General features: G+C 39.4%; 1 protein-coding gene across 1 annotated transcript in view; it reads right to left on the minus strand.

Annotated features, from left to right (window-relative positions):
- Positions 1-11,704, minus strand: part of B4GALNT2 (beta-1,4-N-acetyl-galactosaminyltransferase 2 (SID blood group)) — a 32,929-nt gene extending 21,225 nt beyond the window's left edge. The window contains exons 1-2 of the mRNA XM_073004364.2: positions 10,169-11,704; positions 7,665-7,844 (exon numbers count right to left, since the gene is read on the minus strand). Coding sequence (XP_072860465.2) covers positions 7,665-7,844; positions 10,169-10,209 — 221 coding nt within the window. The 5' untranslated portion in view covers positions 10,210-11,704. The remainder of the gene's footprint in view (positions 1-7,664; positions 7,845-10,168) is intronic.
- Positions 11,705-24,124: the final 12,420 nt, after the last annotated feature.

Here is a 24,124-nt window from a genome sequence, read left to right on the forward strand (position 1 = left end):
CTACACAGCAGACTATAGTTATAGACCAAACTTTACAGACATTTTCTGCAGCAGATCACATTTCAATTTTTTTAAGTGGAGGGAAATATAAATTCAATTTATTCTGGAGTGCATGGGTTGAAAAAAAAAGCTGAGAGTCATACAGTATGTCACCCACAGGCCACTCCTTCAATAGTTGAAATATGGTGGGAGCTACCAGAACCTCTCTTATAATTGACTCTCTTTGATTAAACTAGCTTTACCATCCTCCAGCATCCGTAACAATAGTATATATTGGAGATGGGGACGAACTGCCAAAATTTTCCCTGGTGAACCAACGAACCACAAATGGTTTAGTCTGTTCTTAATTTTTTTAAAAGACATCCCATAACTATCTCTTTTTTAAAGCTGGGCCCTGAGCCCCTTTCCCCTTCCCACTGCACCCGTCACCTTCTTACCTTGTCTACCACCTCTGCCACTGTGGCTTTCAATGCTGACGCTGCCACCATCTTTGCAAAGATGGTGACTGCAGCTTTTCTTAGGGTTGGTTCCACTGCCCTAAGGAAAGCCACCACTGCCAACTTTGCAAAGGGTGGCTGCAGCTTCCGTCAGGGTTGGCTCTGATGCCCTAAATGAAACCGGGCTACCGTTTGCAAAGATGGCAGCAGAAGCTTCCCACAAGCCAGTGGAGGTAGGCAAAGGGCAGCCTGGTTTCCCTTAGAGCCAGCTCCGTTGCCCTAAGGGAAGCTGCCACTGCAGCTTTGCAAAGGTGCTGTCAGTGCAAGCAACATCAGCGACCAAGGTAAGAAAGCAACATAGACAGCGGGAAGGGGGTGCGGGACAAGCAATGTGGGCGTGGCGCTAGACTACCCTTCCCTCTCTGCCTGTGGACCTACCAATCAGCTGTTCGGCAGAAAATAGGCAAGCGGGAAAGGCAATAGGCAGAGAGGGAAGGCTAGGCTGCCTGGAAGCCTAGTCTTCCTTCTCCGGCTATGGGGGATGAATAAAAATGGGTAAATATTCATCCCTCTGTATTTGCCAGGGTTTCTGGAACTGACGAATACAAGAGCATGAATATTCAACAAATAAGTGATTCCTGACAAATATAGTGAATCAGTTTTTTATCTATCCCCATGTCTAGTATATATCTTGTCTCATCCAAAACATTAAAAGGACTTAAAAGTCAATGAAATAAGATACCATTAGTGATGAAAAATTATATTGCTGGATTTGATAGTTTTCAGTGGTTTCTGTACTTCCAGGGACCCACTGCAAGAGGAAATGTGCCTTGCTTCAAGAATCTGCACATTTGCAAGGATGATAGGATGGTTCTAAGAAATAAAATGTGCATAAAACAATGTTCATATTTTAAAATGTGAACAGGTATAGTCAGTACAATTTTTCTTCATTATCATTCTTGTCCTTAATACAGTTTTAACCTATTCAGCAAAATCTACAAATGAAAACCTGATATAAAAAGGTACTGTATATTCAAATACACTGGGAGCCATTCAAATATACAAGATCTGGAAGAATAAGATGAATTAAGTTTGCTTAGCTCTCATCCCAGTTGCAGCATAAAAGAACTTTGCCACTGGCAGTGTGAAAGAGGAAACTATTTTGTCTAAACAAAATAGTTTCCTCTGTCACACTGCCATATACAAATACACAAACAATAAGATATATAAAATTAGCTTTCTCTCCCTGGAAACTAAGGACAGCAATTTGCTCATGTCTGGTATCACAATAAAAATTATAATAAAGCAGGATATGTTGAAGGGTCTTGGTGTCCCCAGATCTGCAAGGCAGTGATCCTTAGTGACTGAAATCAATTGAGTCTTCTCACAAGGAGGACCAAAGGTAAAACATTCACATGAGCTAATAAAAATTAAGTTCTGTACTTTCAAAATTAAATTGAAAAAAAAAATTAATAATATTAAAAAATGAAAACAAATGAAGAAACATCATATATACCACAAGGCAATGTATTAGAAATGTGTATGGAATTCAGCACAGGAAGAAAACACCATTACAAACCAAGAGAAAGAAAAATGCAGGTGAGCTGTTAAGAAACTCAGACCATTGCTTCTTTCATAATCCCAATTTTTAAAGCTATTTATTTATTTATTCATTCATTTATTCATTCATTCATTCATTCATTCATTCATTCATTCATTGCCTTTCTTGATCCATCATTTGTTACCACTACATCCCCAGTATCCAGGACCACTAAAGAATGCAAATGTTTCTAGTGTCCCTTGGCAGAACCATGGACTTCCCCACTCAGTGCACTGCTCCTTTCATCCGTCACTACTGAGGCATTTTAAAAATCCATTACTCTGAACATTTTCTAACAAACAGTCAGATGGCTAAAGTCATCCTTCTGCTTTCTTTGCAGAAACCAAAGCAGGCTTCTCAAGATGTCTGAACCAAGCTATTTTGCATTCCTAGTAAACAGACCCACACACTTCTTCCAAAATGAATAAGCAGCAGCAATTATAAATAGTAATATTAGGTAACGTAAAGGAAATACAATATAAAAGAAACATATGCAGTGCTAGCTAGCTGGACAACTCAGTGAATTAAGTACCTAGCTGAGGGTGGGAGTTTAGTTCTCCGCTGTGCATTCCAGAAGGGCCAGCCTATGTGGCCTTGGGCAAGCTACACAGTCCTTGAGTGCTCCCAGAAAAATGAATGGTAAACCATTTCTGAGTACACTCTACCCTGAAAATCCTGAAAAGGGTTGTCAAAATTGACTTGACAACACACAGTGATGATGATTTACTGGTACGTGTCAATAGTACTAGTTAAAGAGGATATGGCCAGTAGTGTCCCTTCAGAGGTTGCTGGAATGTAACTCCCATGATCTCTCATCATTGGCTATACTGGTTAGGGCTGCTGAGAGCTGCAATTCATTATACAGTATACAGTATAGAGGACTACAATAGCCAATCACTGAGCCACGGAAAACAAGAGTGCACAGTACATTTGGGTGTAGGCAATTTACTTCAGAAAAGTTAATAAGGGTGCCCAATTTCTAACAAAACATGTTCAATTACTGGTCTCTTCTCTTTCATCATTGTATAACTTACTAATTTAGCCATAAACACAAAAATGTGTACAGACACACACACCAACACATATGGGGTTGGCTCCAGATACAATCATACCTGAAGTAGATTGTTTCAAACAGGCCTACTCTGAGAATGCCTAAATCTGAAACCAGCTCATTCTTCATTTTGCCTAAATAAGCTTCCATTCAGAAAATATATATGATATTAACTCTCTACTGTTATGGTGACTTGTATAATTTGCTTAGTGTCAAAGGGAACAATCAATTATCATACTGAGCTACATACTCTTCTCTAACAATTTTTATTCTTCCAATAAATTTGTCTAGTAGAACACTTTTGTCAAGCATGAAAATTGTCACTTTTTAACTATTTTCAATAAGCTACACTGCAGATATTATACAGGAGCTACAGTTGAATGCCATTTTCCTTCATTAACAGCCATTCTTCGTGACAGTTTTTTCAGATTAATCTCTCTATCCAGGTTACACGTAGTTTCCTACAGCTATGTGTTTGTAATGAAAACAAAAACAAATGAAAAAAGAAGAGTCCTCGAAGAATTAAAAGCACCACAGGAATATATATTGCAAAATATTGCAATATATATAAATAACAGCAGTGAAGTTATAGACATTGTCACTTAGGGGTGTACATATTTTTATTGCCAGTGGTTTAGACATTAATGCGTTATTTTGAGGGGACAGCACATTTACGTTGTTGTATACAATGGTGCCTCGATTTACGACCATAATCCATTCCAGAAGATGGGTGTAACTCAAAATGGTTGTAAGTCCAAGCACCATTTCCCATAGGAAACCCCATTAATCGGTTCTGGCCGAAAAAAAATAATCGAAGAATAACACAAACAGAGCAAGCCCCACTGGAACGCATGGGGCTGAAAAAAAATGAGAAAAAACAACCCCCACCCCCCCACACACAGCCAGTCTCATCAGAACATGATGGGGCTGAAAAAAATCACAAAACACCTCCCACAGACAGACAGACATCGGAATGTGATGGGGTTGAAAAACAAATATCAGGAAAAAAAACACCCCACACACCAGTGATTTCCCCAAAGATTTCCTAAAGAACAGTGGCTTTCTTAAACAGATGAGGTTTTAAAGGTAAGTCTGGATACAGTTCCCAGTAATGTCTGCATTTTTTCAGCACCAACCAACTGGAAAAGTGATGGACAAAACACCCTTCATCTGGAAGAGCCTTGAGATATATATGTTTTCCCCCATTCACTCCTAATTCTATCTTCCTCTACCCACTTATTTTCTTGTTTTCTCTGGTGTAAATTAAATACACATGGATGTGTCTCATACACTCTGGTGGTGTTATTTATAATATGAATTAAAAATAAATCTTCACATTTAAGCATGCGCGCAAGTGCGACACATCCACTGCGTGAGCACGACGCCCACTCCGCTCGCGCAGGGGTGCCCCCGTCCCCTGCACATGGAGCTCGCTGCTCCCCAGCTGTTCCGCGGCCCCAAAAAGGCTGGGGACCATTGCCCCTAGATGATGGCTAAAATTGAGGAAATGTTTTCTGCCCTCTTCTTAAGCTCTAATAAATCTTACAAAATTTAAAGAAACAGTGGTTTGTAAAGTAAAGATTTTACCTAAAACAAATTTTGTATTCATAATGTTACCAATAAAGAAAAACTGAAAGACTGACAAAATATGATTAATACATTTTGTAATGGAGATAACAAAGTAAGGATTTAAAAAAGATGGTATAAATCTCAAAAACTATGAGGGTTAGGTCTTCCTAATTTAAGGTTACATTATACAGTATAGCTAATCAAAAGAGACATACTGTACAGAGTATTTGATACTATACCTCAATCAAATAATTAAATATGGTTATTTTTTATTTATGTAACTTGCAAATCCCCCTGTGTTATGTTTATTTATGTACCTTGCAAAACACCTACTATTCTGGGCAGTTTATAAAATAGACCAGTATGGAAATATGGAAACACAGGAAGCTTGTGGGAACTCTGTGAATTTTTTATACAACATAAAATGAATATTGTAAAAAAACAAACAAACCAAAAATATGTTTTCAATTTGGAATAAATATAGAAAAACATAGGAGGATAGAAAAATATTTATTCCATTACTTTCTCCATTATTCCCAGTGATAGAATTGAAAAAGAACTCCAGTAAATTTGCAATAGATTAATGTGAGGCTGTAGGTGAGAGCAAGGCCCTTCTAATCTCACGAGAGCGCCGTTCCCCCGGTCTCTGCCGACAAGGAGGTGCTTACACCACCCGTTCCCCCTCCCAGGAAGATTAGACCACCTGAGCAAAACCTAGGGAACGTGGAGGAGAAACTGAGGGGAATATCCGTTGGAGAAGGTGGGAATATTTTGGCGGGAAGAGAACGACAACCCCGGGTAGAAGTGGAGGTGGCGCTGGGAGATATAAAGAAGGGGAAGGAGTGCTTGCTTCGTGGTTGGGAGTGGATATGGCCAGAGGACCAGTGGACTGGGAAGGTGGAGAAGCTGAGGGTCCCAAGAGAAGAGGCAGATGCCTGGAGAAGGAGTGAGATAACACCTAAGCCCTCTTATTGGGCGGAAGCGTGAGATGAAGGAGTGGAGGAAGAAGTTGAGGAAGGAAAAGGAAAAGGTTGAGAGGGAAAAAAGAGATTGGAATGGCTGATGATACAGCAGCAGCAGAGAGGACTTTCGGGAGACTTTGGCTGGAGAATGCTTCCTCCCGAGACCTGATCTGGACAGATGGCCGGGACGAAGATACAGTACCCCTATTGGAAGGGGAGGATGGACAATTACTAAATGCGGACTGTACCCTGGACTGGCCGGGTCCTTGGAATACCCAGGAGACTAATCCGTTCAAAGTTGAAGACTAGAAGCCCCCTCCTAACCCGTTGTTAGAGGGAGAAAACGGATGGAATACGTTTGTAGATACAGTATAGGCTGTTTGTTAAATAATCCAATAAATGTGACTCCAATTTCCAAACCAAGGAAGTCTGTCAATTTATTTGAAGAAAAAGTGGAGCCAGGACTCAAACCCTCACAATTAATCAATCTATTAAGAAATAAACATGTTATTAAGATAAAATATTGGTTAGAAAAGATTAGGAATAAAGAACAAATAAAAGTATTAAGAATGGATATAATATCTAGAGTTAATCTCACTAAATTAGAACATAATAAATTAGAATATGTATTGGATAAAAAGAAATTGTAAAGGTGGAGATCTTACAAGATTTGTCGAAAATACAGAAGGAAAAATTCAACGATATCAATATTTTTGTCCGGTGCATTAAAACTATACAGGTACATGGAACCAGCCATAAAACACAATGGATGTACTTATCCGTGTTAAAGGTACAGTACCAAAAACATTCGAGAAGGAAAAGACAGAGGAAAATAACAATGAAAGGGAAAATATGTAAAATGTACAAGATAGTAAAAGAAGCAGAGGACCAACAAGATTTTTAAAAACATTATGGGAACATAGTTTGAGAGGAAATAAGTACCAAGGTGTAGAATAATATATGGTATTAAAGAATATTAAAGATTAAGTATATAAGGATAAAGGAAAACTTCTAGAAATTAGTCTGAAGTATTTAACTCCAGTGAAATTAAATCAAATAGATGCTAATTATTCTAAGCTGCATTGGAAAGAAAGTCAGGAAAAATGTACTGACTGGTATGAAAACATAGGCTGCGAATCTATTTTATTTTGAGGCTAGCTGTAAAATTCACCAGATAGTGAGTTTGTGGGCTTATTGTTTAGATCACTGGTTCTTAACCTTGGGTTACTCAGGAGTTTTGGACTGCAAATCCCAGAAGCCTTCACCACCAGCTCTCCTGAATGGGGTTTCTGGGAGTTGCAGTTCAAAAGCATCCGAGTAACAAAGGTTAAGAACCACTGGTTTAGATTACCTTGAAGGTCTTAGTCTTTAATACATTTATTGAATTTTTTGTGCAAAACACATATAAAATTGGCAAGAAGTTTATTTCTACTGTTTTCTCAAGTGGTGACGTTGATGGTTCAATTTTCAAGTCTTTGACTGCTTACTTTAACAAAGTTCACTATTAATCATAGTTATTCCAGATGAGAAGACTAATATATTCCCATCTTCCAAGCCATTAAGATGAGAATAAATAGACTATGACTTTTGTAATTTCCTAGAATTCTGGGAGTTAACAGTCCAAAAAGTAACTTTTCCAAATTCTACTTTTAACTTAATGTGCTTTAATGATTAATTATTGTTTTTACAATATTATTGGTTGTACAAACTCATAAATGATCTTAAATTAATCTTCATGAAGGCAATGGGAGAAAAGCAGGATAAAAATCTTTTGAATAAATGAAGCATAACCTTGAAGCCTTACTTTTTTAGTTTGAAGCAAAACAATACTTTGTACAAAAAAATTGCACAAGGTCAGTCTTAATTATGACAATTCTTAATTTAGTAAAGTGACACAACTATTCCTCTCTAATACAAGCTATATATTGGCTGGATCTATAAATATTTTAACTGAAAGATTTAGAAGTCTGAGACATTAGGACTATTTTTATAATACTGTATTCTTTTTCACTAATTTAAAAGGAAAGTAATGATTTAGAATTTACCAAAATCCATTAAACAGGAATATGGAGTTGTATTTTTCTTCTGGTAAAACCTTGAAAACAGGCAGGTCTTCTGGTGTGTCCTGTTCTGTTGCAGTTTCGGCTTTCAGCACTTTTATCTTGTAGATGAAAGAGTAAATCGTGATAGCCAGAAACAAGATTAGCAAGTAAAAGTACTTGTGCCTGCAGGAAAATAAAGTGCAGGATCAGTTTCTAAACCTATTAAGCACTGATTGTTTAACCAAAGATTCTATAAATGTAAAACAATACAATATTAGTAATTGCATGGATTCTTCATAGTATGCATTTTTAATGGTTTTCAACAGCACCATTCAAAAATAATTTCATTTAAATTTAGTGACCTAGTCACTTTTACAATTTAAAAGAGGAACATAGCCTTACTGCTGTTGCTGAAAAATAAAAATACTGTACAACTTCTCTCACTCTTAAATTAATTTTCCAGGAGTTTTGATGAAGGAGAACGCTATAAAGTTGTGCAAGCACTCGTCCGCACTGAGCATTTCCTTCACTTTCTTTGCATGTATAATGCTGCTATTTTTCATACTGCCCCAATGGCACATGGCCTTTGTTTCAAAATGCAAAACCCTTTTCTTTATGTTATCCTTGAGTTCAGTATACCTGCTCATTTATATCAACACTGGATGCATTTGGCAATGTAAGCTCTGATGCAAGTTAGTGTTTAAGCCAGTCTTCCTGAACTAATGCCCTCTAGAAGTTTCAGACTTAATTCCCCCTCTGTGCTGGAAAAAGAGTACAGTAGTAGCTCCGCTACTAGTTGGGCGAGGTAAATATGCAACCAAGCAAGCAAGCAAGCAAATAAATAAATAAATAAATAAATTGTCTAAAATATCTAGAACACAATATCTCGTTGGAGAATACTGCTTTTCATGTTAAAATATACTCTTGCTTTTATTTTTGCTGCTCTTCCCCCTTATCATTTTATTTCATCTATGTCCAATCTTTTCTTCAAAGCCAGGTATTCATCATGGTATATACCATTTCCTATCCATTTTATTCACTTAATATCCTTATGAGACAGGCTTGGCTATGCTAAGAGTCAGTAACTGCTGAGTGGAGATTTCTAAATGTCTCTCCTCAGTTCTATTCTGTAACTCTTAACAAATGCACTATCCTGACTCTGAATTTATCCTTCTGGATAACTGTTTGTGTTATTTAATTACAGTATTTATATGCTGTTTGTTTCCCCATAGGTTAGAATATGTTAAATCAAAGGGGATGAGATTTGATTTTTCCACCTCTGACCCTAAAATGTCATGTGGGAGGGTTTGTAACAATAAGTCAATGTGGTTTTCATATTTTATATTATATTGTATGCACACCTATCTTCCTATATATTATGAGTAACCAGAGGCTTCCTTTAAATCAGCTGGTGGATCTCTCAATTATTTGCTTCAAACTTTGCTTTTGCGCTCCCCTTCTTGTCTAATACCAGTATCACAATTCCCCTCTTATATACTGCTGAAATTGAGAAAGCTTAAGAAAACCAGGTGTATTCTGTGCGTAATGAGTTAATGTGAGCTGTGTTCAGTTTTCATACTCAAAACTAATCCTAGAGTTCAGAATACCTTGATTTCAAATGTATGTCTTTTGTATCAATCTCTGTTCCACAATGGAAGATGTGGGTTTTTGGCAAAAAAAAAAAAAAACTCAACCTAACAGCAAATCAAGCAGACCTGAAATCTGCTCTATACAAACTCCAAATTGTAATATTCAAATAGTAAATATGAATTTCCAGTTGATTTGTTGAGGAACCAGCTGAATGGAGGCAAAATGGGTAAAAGATGCCCCCTTCATCAGTAAGCAACAGTGTTAATATAATAAGGAGCACAAAGAGGAGAAAACAAGAAAAAGCAAGCAGTTTCTATTGTAGGAGGGTATTCATACAGAAACTGGCAGCTCTTTAAAAAAAAAAGATTTAAGAAGGGCAGTTGAAAATTAACACACCAAAGAGCTTTTGAAGTGATCTGCAATTGCAAAACATTCTTAACTTCCCACGTAAAAATAAAATGTGACCACCAATTCCACACCAGGCAAAGCAGTTTTACTCTGTTAGCACTTGCTGAGGCTTGCTTAGCCTGCAGTCATACCACAGAGCTTCCACTTCTATTACCGTAAATAAGTTTTCCCATTCAATATCTCCTACATTTCCCTATCTACCTTCTCATAAAAGCAACAAACTTCAGCCCACTGTGATAAAGAGCCAAGAAAACATAAGCAGATCACCAAATAAAATTAATTTCTTATTACAGTGGGATGTACAGTACTGAAAGGTGCCCTCTCAAGTCTTCCTTCTCTTTTGAGACTCCTTGCAAAAGTACAAGAAGTATAGTGTGTTTCGATTTGCTTTATTGATTAAAAACGAAATAAATCCCACACACTCAGAAGTAAGCTACGGACACTCCTGGTTTGGAATAATAATTTCTTGATTCCCAGCCGCTAGGACAAAAATGTCAAGAGGCACTCACCTCCATAATTTCAGAGATTCTTGAGAATGTCCTTTTCCCATTGTAGTTATGGGCTGTCAAATCATGTCCTTATTTGCCTGAGCTAAAAGAAGCCATACCAGGAGCACAAACCTATATTTCTAATCACACAGGTGTACTGAAAACTCCATTTGGTGTTGAATGGGTCCTTTTTTTTTAAAAGCTCCACCCTCCCCTCTGGGTGGCAGCCAGTGGCTTCCAGTCAACTGTCTCTCCCAGCCCCTCCCTGATTCAGGTACAGAAAATCATTTCCAAGATGATTCAGCTCCATTGTCCAGTTCTCACACGGGGGTGACATAGGCTGTGACTGGAAAAATTCCAGAACCTAAAACGTTATCTGAGATTAGGGGGAAACTACATTTAGGTTCAGGCCACTGGTTATTATGGATGAATCCTTACCTTTGGACTCACAATCTAATCAAAAGGAGACCACCGGGCCTTACTATTGTTTGTGGTGATTTACAGCCCTTTCAAGGATTGTTACAAACTGTTGGGGGCAGGAACACTCTTGATGGTCAACATAGGTGTGGGGTGGCTGGAACAACAAAGCAAGCAGAAGGAAGCAGGAGCAGTAGAAGTCCAAGGGTATGAAGTAGCAGTTCAGGTAGACTAGGACTCCAGAGAACTGAACAAATCCTAGGATAGTGCTGAAGTTCAGTGGGACAATTGGGGAGGAGAGCTATATACGCTACCTACTCTAAAGAGTTGTCCTCATTATCTTCATCATCACCACCACCATCAGATTGCAACAAAAAGTTAAAGAGGCATGCAAATTGTAAACATATCAAGATGCTCAACTATAGTTAGATAAAACTATTATTCATCCTCACTTCTCCAACTCCCTGGAGGAGGAGAGGAAAGATAGGTTCCAAAAATGCCTGATTAAATCAGGAACCGTCACTTTCAGGCACTGAATTTATGGTGCAGAAGAGCCACCCGTAGGAAATTTTCATTAGCAGGGACACCCACGGCAACTGCCACCCCACTCAGACCTCCCAATTTTTTTCTTTTGGGCTGCAATCCTCCCTCCAGCTGGAGGGGACTACAGTATTTTGAGCAACATGATAACTGTTACAACTTTAAGTTATCCTGGGGTGGCTTCATCTTGAAAAGGGCAGTTAAGACTCTATTGGCTGAAGAACTTTGGAAACTGGTTTGGACATGTCACAGCATCCTTGTTTACATAGAGCTTCTTTATTCAGTGTTGAAAGAGTCATGATAAAGTCCAATCTCAGAGAGCGGAACAAGTAGAGCTGGTAGAAATGAAAATTGCTAGAACTGAATTGTTAATATAGACAAAGACAGCGGAACTTCAGAGACGTGCCTTTTGCTGTGTTGTAGGGGTGAGCAAAATGAAACCCATGGGCCACATCAATCTCCCCAGCGATCCAAATGCCATTTCTCCCCCTGCATAAAATATTTGTAATTTTTTTAAAAATTGACTCCGTGGGTCCCCTTGTGTCCTCTAGGGCAGTGGTCCCCAACTTTTTTACGTCCACAGACTGCTTTAGCGTGCAGGACGGCAGGGGACTGTGCAGGCATGGAGGGGCCGTGTGGGCGTGGGAGGGGGCGTGCATGCATGGGAGGGGCCGTGGGAGGGGCTATGCATGTATGGGAGGGGCATGCATGCATCTGCGCATGCAGGGGGGCAGGAGATTTGTCTCCGTGGCCCAGTCCTGGCCAGGCCATGGACCGGGGGTTGGGGACTTCTGCTCTAGGGGATACGGGAAGAATTTAACCATGTTTGGGGTAGCATCATCCCTACCTCCCTCTCCCATTTTTTAACTGACTTTTTTTACTTTTCTAAGGCCGATACCGTCTAGGCTGCTGAAGACTGTGAGGGACAGGCATGTGGTCCAACTTCTCAAGAGTCTTTTAGCCAGTTGAAAGAGTGAAGAACCAGAGCCATTCCAGTGGAAGTGGGAGATTTAGAACGGAAAGTCTGACAGTTTAACAGTCAGATTCAGTTTAGACCATGCTTGACAAAGAGGACAGTCAGGTAGGACTGGATCTATAAAAGCCAATGACGGATTAGTTAATAAAAAATAAAGATCTAATCCCAGTGAGGGATTAAACCAGCCAAGGCTTCAATATTAAAGAAGCCATTTGACCTTGGATACGAGTAAAACTAGACAGGATTTAGTTCGAGAAGTGGCTAGTAAGATTTTTGTCAAACAGGTTTGAGCAGCCATGGCTAATATCTGCATTTTTCTCAGTGTGAGGAAAGGTCTTAGGGAAGGTGTCCTTAGGGTAAGGAAGTATCCTGTCTGATCATGCGCGAAAGTGTTGCCTCACTGGCATCACTCTTCCTTAAAGTGACTCTTCCATGTGTAGAAGAATCGCTCCAGACCAGCTTTAAAAAAAGTAGTTCTGCCCCTGGACCAAAAAAGTCCAGTTTAGGCTCAAAACAAGGTTGGATTGATTTGTGATTTCCTGTATCTAATGTGATAATGGGAAAATAGCTTTCAGCAGACAGTGACACAAGTGGTTCAAAACACAAGCTGTTTCTCTGTCTGATTGAACCATTAGAAAGTGTTAAACAAAGCAAATAGCTTTTTTTAAAAAAGAAAGCACTTATTTTTACTGAACAGTTTAGGTGTTTGTTTACTCTGATATACTGTATAGGGTTGGCAAAACCAGTTATAAAACAGAAACTACACCTTGGTTACAACCTGCACTGCGAGATTAAAAATAAGCTATAGAGTCAGTTTAAATTTTGCTTCAGTTTACTTTTAAATGCAGTTCAGGAGATAAACAGCTTACAGGAACTCTACAAATATTAATTATCAAAAGTTGGATTATGTGTTACAGCTGCCAAGAACATAAAAGACTATTATTTACCACAGATTAAAAACGGGAAGTATATAAACATTATTAACTTCTCATCTTCACCAAGATAATTTCACAAAGACTTCTGCAGAGCTTGAACACTTGCAGGCTTTTGTGAAATTTTAGGTGATCCTAAAAAGGGAATAATAATAATAATAATAATAATAATAATAATAATAATAATAATAATAATAATAATAATAATAATAATAATAATAGATAGATAGATAGATAGATAGATAGATAGATAGATAGATAGATAGATAGATAGATAGATAGATAGATAGATAGATAGATAGATAATACCAAAATTCTTGTAAGCTGCCTAGAGACCTTCAGGTAGAGTGGGTGGCATATAAGTTAAATAAATAAACCACTGAGCTATATTGGCTGCCTGTGGATTTTGGTTTTATGTGGATATATATAATTTGTAGTTATTGTGCTTTTCCACATTTGGTACTCAGGTTGTTTCAGACTTTGGCCCTCTGAAGGCCTAATTAGCACTGCCAATTGCAAGGAGTTCTTAGCATCAGAATCAAAATTATCTAGAGAGGCAAAGGTTGAGAACCACTGTTTTCATGCGTAAAATTCACAGCGGTTCAAATCCTGTTATTTAGTATAGAAAGCCACAACTAGAGCAGGCCCATAAATCTATGGGGGAGTTGGCTGAAATCCAGTAGTCCAGTGGTCCCCAACCTTGGGCCTCTATATGTTCTTGGACTTCAACTCCCAGAAATCCTGGCCAGCAGAGATGGTGGTGAAGGCTTCTGGGAGTTGTAGTCCAAGAGCATCTGGAGGCCCACAGTTGGGGACTACTTCAGTAGTCAATTACAACCAGCATAGACCTGTTGAATCAGTGGGAACTGGTGAGTCAACTCCTTTGTAAGTTCCATTGATTTAAGAGATCTAGTTTTGTTGTGACTTACAGTTGGATTTCAAGTATAGACCCACCAAATCCCCACTGATTCAATAGGCCTGCATTAGTTTCAATTTACTGTGTTAAGAAACAGGATTTAAGCCAGTATATATGCCATCCAAATGAACTGCAGTTCCCAACCACCCATTCACATTGGTCAAGGTTTAATTATATACTGTATTTAAATTCATTCATCAACATAAAAATTTAAGATACTAATGTAATTAATAATTTAAGTGAACAGAACTAAATATTTATGTCTGCTAAGTAGAAGAGAAGGTTTAATTCTTCTCCTGAAAGTCCTGTAAAGGGGCAAAAACTAGAGATGGGAATGAAGCGCCAAAATGGCGCTATGTCATGAAACATGAATTGACACCCCAGTGGCCCAATGAGACACAAATCAATTAATTGGTTTGTTGGGTCTCTTTTTTTAGCCTCTGGGACTACCTTCCCCACCCTTTTCTTGTCCTTTGTCATGGCTGTCGTTCTGGGGGCTGTACCCACTTCCTCTTTGTTTTGTTCAATTTAGTAAATGGCATAGTACTACAGGAATACAGCAACCTATTATCTGAAATATATCTATCTTATATCTGAAATAGTGTTGTGTCACTTAAGAGAACAGTAAAAAATAATTTTGAGAAGAGGAAAATATAGGAGAGAGTTTCTCTGCTATCCTTTCTACTATCACAACCCACTGCATATATCTAGGATTGCCATCAAAGAGAATGCTGCCCCCAGCTTTACTCAGGAGCAAATTAAGCAACCACACAGACTGCAAAACAGGATAATTACAAGGGCTCCCAAATGCACCAAATAAACTGCAGCCCTACCGCTGTTCCAGAAAGGAAGCAGGTTGCAGAACGGGTGGGACGGATAAGGTCTTTCTAAAAACACTTGCGGGCACCAGAAAATAGCATGAACCAAACCACACCAAAAGTGAACCAAAGAGCAAGCTATATGCTCATCTGTCAGCTCCTTAAATACCTAGATACTGTATGTTATATACAGTATCCCAAAGACTTTAAGCTAGACACACAAAATCTTGCACAGATAGTACTGATTTTTCAGCTGATATAACAGGAATAACTGGATCAGTTACATTTCAGAATTAGTTCCCCTGGAGCTATTTTGTTTGTGCTGAAAATGTCCTACTTCCAGATAATTCCTGCCAAGGGCAAAATCTAGGCTGGCTGCAACAAGGGTAGCAATAGGTAGGCCCATTCAGGGGATGCTCCCCCGGTTTGGGCAGTGACCAGGACTATATTTCCACAGTTAAAGCTAGTGCACCAGTTGTTCTCAACCCTTGATAGGTCAGATCTGTCCACAGTGGCACATGCCTTAGTTATATCCTGGCTGGATTACTGTAATGCACTCTATGCGGGTCTGCCTATGGAAAGTATCAGGAAACTTCAGTGGGCCCAAGACACAGCAACCCCATTGCTGACTGGGGCTGTTTCCAGGATCACATAACCCCCCCCCCCCCCGTTACATCAGCCCTATTGGCTGCTTATCTATTTCCAGGCTGAATTCAAAGTGTTGGTTTTAATTTATAATGCCCTAAATGGCTTGGACCCAAACTATCTCAAGGTCTGCATCTCCATTTATGAGCCTGCTCGAGTAATCAGGAGACAGCTTTCTCTCAGTCCTGCCACCTTCACATGCGTGTTTGATAGCGGACACAGGAGAGGGCCTTCTCTGTTGCTGCATCCAGACTCTGGAACCCCCTCCCACAGGAGGCCAGGCTCTGCTGTCCTTCTGCATGCAGATAAAAACGTTTCTCTTCAGGCAGTCTTTCCCTGAGTGAGTGACTGGCTGCCTGAGTGGGGTTCTTAAACGGATTGTTGTACCTGACTATATCTAATGTGTTTTGGTGTTGCTCTTGTTTTTTTAGAATGGTATTTATTTTATCCTTTTCAGTATCTGCATACTCACTGTTGTTGGCTTTAATATTATCTTTTGATGATGTGAACCACCTTGGATCCTTTTAAGGAAAAGAGCAAGGTAAACACATTTTAAATAAGTAAATTAAAATGCTAGAATAAAGTTTTAAATTGTTTCATTCAGTTGTTATTTTAATATATAAAAGGTGTAATTTTTAAAAAATATTATTACTCCCAGGTAAGCGGGTATAAAACTGCAACTTTAGTCCAGATCCAGTTCAAAGAGATTTGTGGTATCTCATGACATTATCTTGCTTCCCCTGTTCTACCAAAGGAGAGACTAAAACTCCCAGTATTTGTGGGCTGGTTGAGGATTAGCAGAGATATAGTCTGATACCTCTGGATAATATCAAATTGGGGAAGGCTTATATAAATTTTCATGGATTAGCATATGACATCTTGTTGGCTGCCAGCGCAAATTATTCTACAGCAGCATATATGACAGATAACTGATTATTCCTCAATAATCTTAATGCGGTTGTTATTTTAATACATAACAGGTATAATATTTTTAATATTGCCATTCATTTTGTTTGTTATTTGCCTTTCTAAAAACCTGTACGCTGTTTTAAGTCCCTTTTTTGATTTAATATTGTTTTTAATATTACTTTTAATATTGTTTATCTTTTAATACTGTAATCCACCTTTGGTCTTTTTAAGAAAAAAAATGTAGCATATAAATATGTTCAATTAATAAATAATAGAGAATCAGGTAACTATGCTGAATTTCAAAAGATAAATATTAATCAACACATACAAAAAAAATTTACATTCCACAATATGATCCACCACTAGAGATGGGCACAAGCCTCGGTTCGGAGGTTTGTGCCTGTTTGTATACACGGAACCACAGGTGCTGCATGTGCCCTTCTCCTGCCTACCCAACCAATGATCCACTTGCCAGCCAGCTCCTTCTCTTCCTCCTCTTTGGATGTTCGATCAGCCCCCAGCAGGAGGAGGACTTTATCTGTCCTGCCTCCTTGTCTGAGTGGCAATCATCCAGGGCGGAGACTGGTTGACCAGCCAAAGAGGAGGAGGAGAAGAGGGCACACCGGCTGGTGAGTGGTGGTGGGGGATCCAACTGGAGAGGTAGGGAAAGGGAATACTGTACTGTGTATTGTGTTTATGTCAATGGGCAAAAAAAAAGCTTGAAAATGGCTGCTCTAGAGTTTCAGGCAGGATTTTTTTTAGCAGCTCTGCCTGGAGACCTCTGGTGTTAGACAATGTTTTCCCATCCTGGTAGCAACCAGGACTAATTCTGCTTAAATATAAGGACGGAAAATATGCATTGGCTGATGGCGAGAAAAGTGCTAACCTGATTGTACCAGTAAGGGTCACTTTTCCAGAAATGTTTTCCCTTGAAGGGATCCTTCCCTATGGTTCCTTGATAGATGGATGACCAAACTGCACTTCTGCTACCAACAACGATATATTCTCACTATAGATAATAAGTCAATACTTAATTCCTCTACAAAATCTGCGATATGAGGACATTGGCTAACAACCACTGGACCACATTGCTCTCATAGGGTGTGATCACACAGGCTTGCATTTTGGACCACTTGTGGTGCAGTCTGTTCCAGTTATATAATGTATGGGCAATAGGTCTCCAACCAGTCCCCCCAAAAGGTCCAGCCTGGACACAAATTGATGCCTCCCAGAGATGTAGCACCTCCCCAATGGTTATCTGACTCTACTTCAACGCTCCTCTCTTCATATCTTCAGCACATATGCAAAGACGTTCTACAAAGTACAGTATTCCAGATAGCAAGGAGGGCTATAGAGGAAGGAAATTTTAATTGCATGCAGACCTTCTGGCACAGTTTCTTATCTATATTTCAGGGGCAAGAAATGATACAAGGAAGTTGTTTTCTTAATCTAACTTCATAACTGTGTCTAAAGTCTATCTGCTGTCTGCTTGATTTTTTTAGTGATCCAATAAAGATATCACCTGCTCTTGCATTTTTTGCATTGTTTGGCCGTGTTCCAATGTTTTTCTGCCTCATGCATCTATCCGTCAGAATCCTAATGAAGTTTGTGGGCTAGAAAGATTATGGGAAGCCCAGCTGGGGTAATGATGGGGGAGGTCAATGTGTAAGTCAGACGTAGGGAACTGATAGTCATGTCGATGGTCCTGCCTACATTTTCCATCATTCCTCTCCATTGTTTATACTGGCTGGAAACTGAAGCCTGGCAACATCTTCCGGACTTCCCATCCCAGTTCTAGGAGCTTAAATTCCCAGAGAAGTAGCCAAATTATCGTGTGATCACACAGGGATGTAACTCGCATTTTGGACCTCTTGTGCTACCATCTGGTGTGAGCTATTTCCCAGCAGTCACATGATGTATGGGGAACTGTGCTTTAAAGGAGATCATCTCTGGCAATGCAACCCTTCTGTTGTGATCAGAAACTCATATTTCTCACCCGCCGATTACACTCTTATTCAGTTGTTGTAGTAAAAAACAACAACAGAGGATGAAATCCAGACAGTCATGTTTTAACTCAATTAGTTGTGGGTGTAACCATTATTATTATTATTATTATTATTATTATTATTATTATTATTATTATTATTATTATTATTATTATTATTATTATTATTATTATTATTATTATTGTTGTTGTTGTTGTTGTTGTTGTTGTTGTTGTTGTTGTTGTTGTTGTTGTTATTATTATTATTATTATTATTAGTAGTAGTAGTAGTAGTAGTAGTAGTAGTAGTAGTAGTAGTTTTATTTATATGCTGCATTTCTCCCAACAAAGGACGCAGCATGGCTCCTACTGTATGCTCTGTCTGTGTCAGTGCGATTAAAATATGCCTAACAATGCACTCGTATGTGTGTTAGAAATAAGTAGAGACTGAAACCCACTGAGGCCAATAGATCTTACTCCCAGGTAAGTGGGTAGAAGACTGCAACTTTCGTCTAGATCCAGTTCAGAGAGTTTTGTGATACTTCATGGCATTAGCTAGCTTTCCCTATTCTCCAAAGTAAGTTACTACAACTCCCAGCATCCATGGGCTGGTTGTCAATTACCAGAGTTATAGTACAGAAGGTGTCTATCTCCGGACTAGATCAGACGGAAAGCTCTTTAATCTCTATAGATTGAGAGCAAGGACCAAAGTCCAACTGAAATGCCTGCGGGACTTCCTCTTCCCCGATGATGTAGCAATTGTTGCCCACTCTGCTGAAGACCTCCAATAAGTCATGAATCGTTTTAGCAAGGCCTGCCAAGACTATGGACTAACAATCAGCCTGAAGCGTGGACTCACCTCCTTCTATTACCATCTCCACACAAGAATTGAAAGTTGTTCATGACTTTGTGTAACGTGGCTCAACGATCTCTGACACACTCTCTCTAGATGTCGAGCTGGATAAATGCATTGGCAAAGCAGCTAGCATGTTCTCTAGACTCACAAAGAGAGTATGGCTCAATAAGAAGCTGATGACAGATACCAAGATCCAGGTCTATAGAGCCTATGTCCTGAGCACACTCCTGTCCTGCAGTGAGTCCTGGACCCTTTGTACACAGTAGGAGAGGAAGCTGAACACCTTTCATATGCATTGCCTCCAAAGGATTTGTGGTACCACCTGGCAAGACAAAGTTCCAAATAGAGTAGTCCTAGAACGAGCTGGAATTTTTAGCATTATACACTAATGAAACAGCGACATCTACGTTGGCTTGGGCACGTTGTGGGAATGGCTGATGGTCGGATTCCAAAGGATCTCCTGTATGGAGAATTAGTGCAGGGAAATCGCCCCAGACGGAGAACACAGCTGCGATACAAGGACATCTGCAAGCAGGATCTGAAGGCCTTAGGAATGGATCTCAACAGATGGGAAACCCTGACATCTGAGCGTTCAACCTGGAGGCAGGCGTTGCATCACGGCCTCTCCCATTTTGAAGAGACCCTTGTCCAGCAAGGCCGAGGCAAAGAGGCAGTCCTGAAACCAACAAAATCAGGGAGCTGGACAGGGGACAGATTGGATTTGTCTTCAGTGTGGAAGGGCTTGTCAGTCTCGAATTGGCCTTCTCAGCCACACTAGACGCTGTTCCAAGTCCTCCATACAGAGCACATTACCATAGTCTTTTGAGACTGAAGGATGCCTAACTAAGTATGACACCTCTGGATAGTATCTAATTGGGGAAGGCTTGCATATATTTTCATGGATCAACATAGAATAACATACAATGTAAGATAAACTTTCCAGCTTAAAAGCAGATAAATAACTTAATGAGGTGCTTATCAACAGTCCAATTATACCATCCATTAAAATTAACATCCAGATCCATTAATCGTATTAATTGCAGTTACAGTTTATGACATTATGATCCTTAACAAAACAAGAACAAGCTTGTTGGTTGCTAGATCAACTACTTCTACAGCAGTGGTCCCCAGCCTTGGGCCTCCAGATGTTCTTGGATTACAACTCCCGGAAGCCTTCACCACCACCTCTGCTGGCCAGGATTTCTGGGAGTTGAAGTCCAAGAGCATCTGGAGGCCCATGGTTCGGGACCACTGTTCTACAGCATATGTAATAGATTACCGATTATCTGTGAATAATCCAAATATTGCTTCCTCATAGGTACAATTAGTATATGTGAGGGTTCAATGGTCAGCTCCATCTCTACCCCAAATAATGCACCAGATCTCTTTGGTTTAGAAATAGGGATAACATTTATTGGGTTATTTAACAAGAGTCCCATATCTACAAACGTATTCCATGCTTTCTCCCCTTTAAACAATGGGTCTGCTGGGGGGTTACATTCTTCCAACTTGAAAGGGTTTCCACTCTTGTGATTCCAGGGTCCCGGCCACTCAGGAGGGGTACCAGGATTTAATAGTAGTCCCTTCTCTCCTTCCAACAAGGGGATGGTGTCCTCTTCTCGAAGGTCCACCCAATCATACTCCTTGGGGGGTTCCCCCGTCTGCCACGGGGTTCCAGGAATCCCCTCTGTTGCATCTCCCATATCCTCCATTCCAACCTCTCCCGGCGTTCTCTTTCCACCCTCTCCCTCTCTTCTCTTAATTTCTTCCACCACTCTTTAGTCTCTTTCTCACCTCAGTAAGATAGTTTAGGGTTGAGTTCTCTCCTTCTACGGGCATCCACCTCTTCTTTAGGGACTCTTAATTTCTCTGTCTTCCCCATCCAGGGATCTTCAACCCAAATCCACTCCCAACCTGCGGGTAAATCTCCTTCCCCCTTTTTTGTATCCCCTAACCCTGCCTCCACCACCTCCCACCTTTTTTCTCCCGCGCCTGTGAAGACAGTCCCAGTTTCTGTGACTGTTAATTCTTTTAAATCTTTCCCTATGCTCCCTGGGTCAGGTCCAAGAGGTCTTCCTAGGTGGGGGAACTGGCGGGGTTTTGCTTTCTTTCTCATTGGTTGGCGGGACGGATGGCACTCCTGTGAGAAGGGTCTCTCTCTCTCTCACTCCTAGTGTTACAGTATACAATAGGAATTTTTCTCTAGGATCCATATAAACAGGATAGAACAATAAATAATAAATTATATCTTCAATCTGATTACAAACAAAAACAAAAATATGCCAGTATCTAAGATAGGCCAAATCATTTCTGCCAATAATTGAAGGAAGACTCAGTTCAACTCTATGGTGAAATGAAGGAGTCCCTGGAGGGAGTCCCAATATCTGACTCACAAATTTATTCTGCAGCACCTCCAGATTGGACATTACTTCCCCTGTCCATATTTCTGCCCCACAAAGGATCTGAGCTAAAGTTTTAGCAACAAAATCTTAGGGCAGGATTTATTAGCTGGCTTCCTATAGTATTAATTTTTCTTTTCAGCTGCCCAATAGATCTGGCACTCAATAAGGCAGTGGTGTTTAAGTGTTGTTTCTAAGAAAGTTTCTCACCAAAATGCAGGCCCAGATATTTAAAGGCATGCATCTGTTCATGTTCATCAAGTGACCAATTATACTTTGGGACTTGAATCGCAAAGACTATCATCTTGTTTTTTAAAATAATTAATTGTTAATCACTCACCTCCATAAAGCTGTCCAAATTTGGTTAATATTATTTTAAGGCCAGATTTGTTCAGGGACAGGAAAACCAGATCATCAGTATTAAGCAACATCAAGATCCTGTGACTGGCCATAGGCAGAGGAAAGAAGGAAGGGAAGCCACTCTAGGGATCAGGTCATTAACATAAATATTTAATAGAAAAGGTGCTAGAATGCAGCTTTGCTTCACCCCTTCCTTAATACAAATTTAGTGTGATAAATTTGGCCATGTAAGCTAATTCTCACCTGCAACGTATTTTGATGTAGCTGTTTTATGAAGCCACCAGAGTCATCTGTCAATATTCGTTTTGGCTAATTTTAGCTATAAACACTCTCAATCTATCAGGTAAACTGATTAGAAGTTTACAGAAGGTACAAAGATGAAATTATTTGGGCTCTTAGTTAATTTACTAATTAAATGATACAGGACAAAGCCGCCTAGAGTGGTCGGAAGACCAGATGGGTAAGTAGGTAGGTATACTTTATTACGGTCAAAGACCAGTAAAAGAAGACCAGATGGGCGGGGTATAAATAAATAAATAAATGAATGAATGAATGAATGAATGAATGAATGAATAAATAAATAAATAAATAAATAAATAAATAAATAAATAAATAAATAAATAAATATGATATATTGTGCTTCTGCCCTTTCTTAAACCTGCAATTTCCTTCACTGTTCACGCCTGAGTTGTCCAAAATAGTTGGCGTGCTTGAGGTAATTGCCCCCAGTTGCCTTTGTGAGGTTTGGAATTATCATGCTGTACGGTGGAATGTAATGTGATTTATTTTGGGGACATGCCCCTAGGGCTTTGTTTACCACAGCAAAGGTTTTCTGGGTCCTAAAATAACCATAGATACTCTATAAATTTTACTTGACTCACAGCTCCAGCTGGAGTAAAGTCAGAGGCAGTTAAGCAGAATTAAACTTGAAGGGTTGTCAAGGTTTGGGGCCATCAGTCTTAGGAGAACCACCGTATCCAGCTGAGAAATTAAGAGACCAGAAAAACTCGATCCATGACAGGACCTGTATAAAAGGTAGATTATTTGAGCAAACAACCTTTTTCTTCAAGACCAGTAGAATTGTACACAGAAACTCATCCTCAATTAAACATGGCAACACCCACCAGCAGCCTAACAAGTATGCGCTGTATATTCCAAGCTGTGGCAGATAAAATCAAAATTTTGAAAAAGATTGGCAAAGAAGTCAATGTAGCAGAGTTAATAATTCAAGAACAATGTTCCAAAACATAAACAAAACAAAGACAAAAAACCCAAGCAGCTTCACTTCACAAAGCCAGAATACTGTTTTATGTCGTACTGTATAAATTCCAGTCTTCGCAAAGGCTTTCACGGCCGGGATCTAATGGTTTTCGGAGCCCATAAAAACCCACAACAACCATTCCTTAGCTCCTTGTCAGAGGTGGTCTTTCTCAGTCACGGCATCCTGAAAATCTCTTCCTCCACACTCTTTCTTAAAAACGAACCAACAAAAAACACATTCCCCCTTCAGTGAGCAAAATAGGCAGGCTTATAAGGCAGCTCCCAATAATTAAATTGTAAAATAACTGAAATGCTGCTATCAAACCCTCCAAGGCTTTGAAACTTCCTGTTTTTCATTCACATTCTCCAACTCAGTAAATCACCAATAAAACAATAAAAGCCATTTTAAAAGATAAACAAGAGAAGGAATGGAGCACAACACAAAACATAAATTCTGCCCTCGCAGTAGTCAATATAGGAAGGAAGAATAGAAAATTGCCATGCTATTTGGATCAGCATTCACCATTAGATGCTGGAATATTATGTATACTGAGTGGCAGCTGCAACCAGAGGGATCATATGTGAAACACAGATTGTAATACAGATATTGAAACTCAAATATAGCCTTTTTTTACATTGATTAATAAATGGAGCTAACAAGTGGTGTGGTTTGTCAAATCTTAGATAACAGATAAGATTTAAATTAGGAATGTAATATGTCCTAGCATACAAAGTCTAAAAGCAATAAATTAATTAATCTTTTATAAAATTAGCAAAAGGAGGACTTTGGCTTCCAACAAAATGCCTGTAATTTACAAAGCCCTTCAACTGATACCCTCCATCACTTTCAGTTTTGTGGCTGGAAGGAAGACCTGCTGATTGTCTGCTCTTTTGAATCCTTGAGAAGTTCAATTTATGAAAGGTAAAGGCAGTGACACATGGACCCTGTTGAAAATAGGACATGT

The sequence above is a fragment of the Pogona vitticeps genome, chromosome 6 (assembly GCF_051106095.1).
Source record: "Pogona vitticeps strain Pit_001003342236 chromosome 6, PviZW2.1, whole genome shotgun sequence".
NCBI lineage: Eukaryota > Metazoa > Chordata > Lepidosauria > Squamata > Agamidae > Pogona > Pogona vitticeps.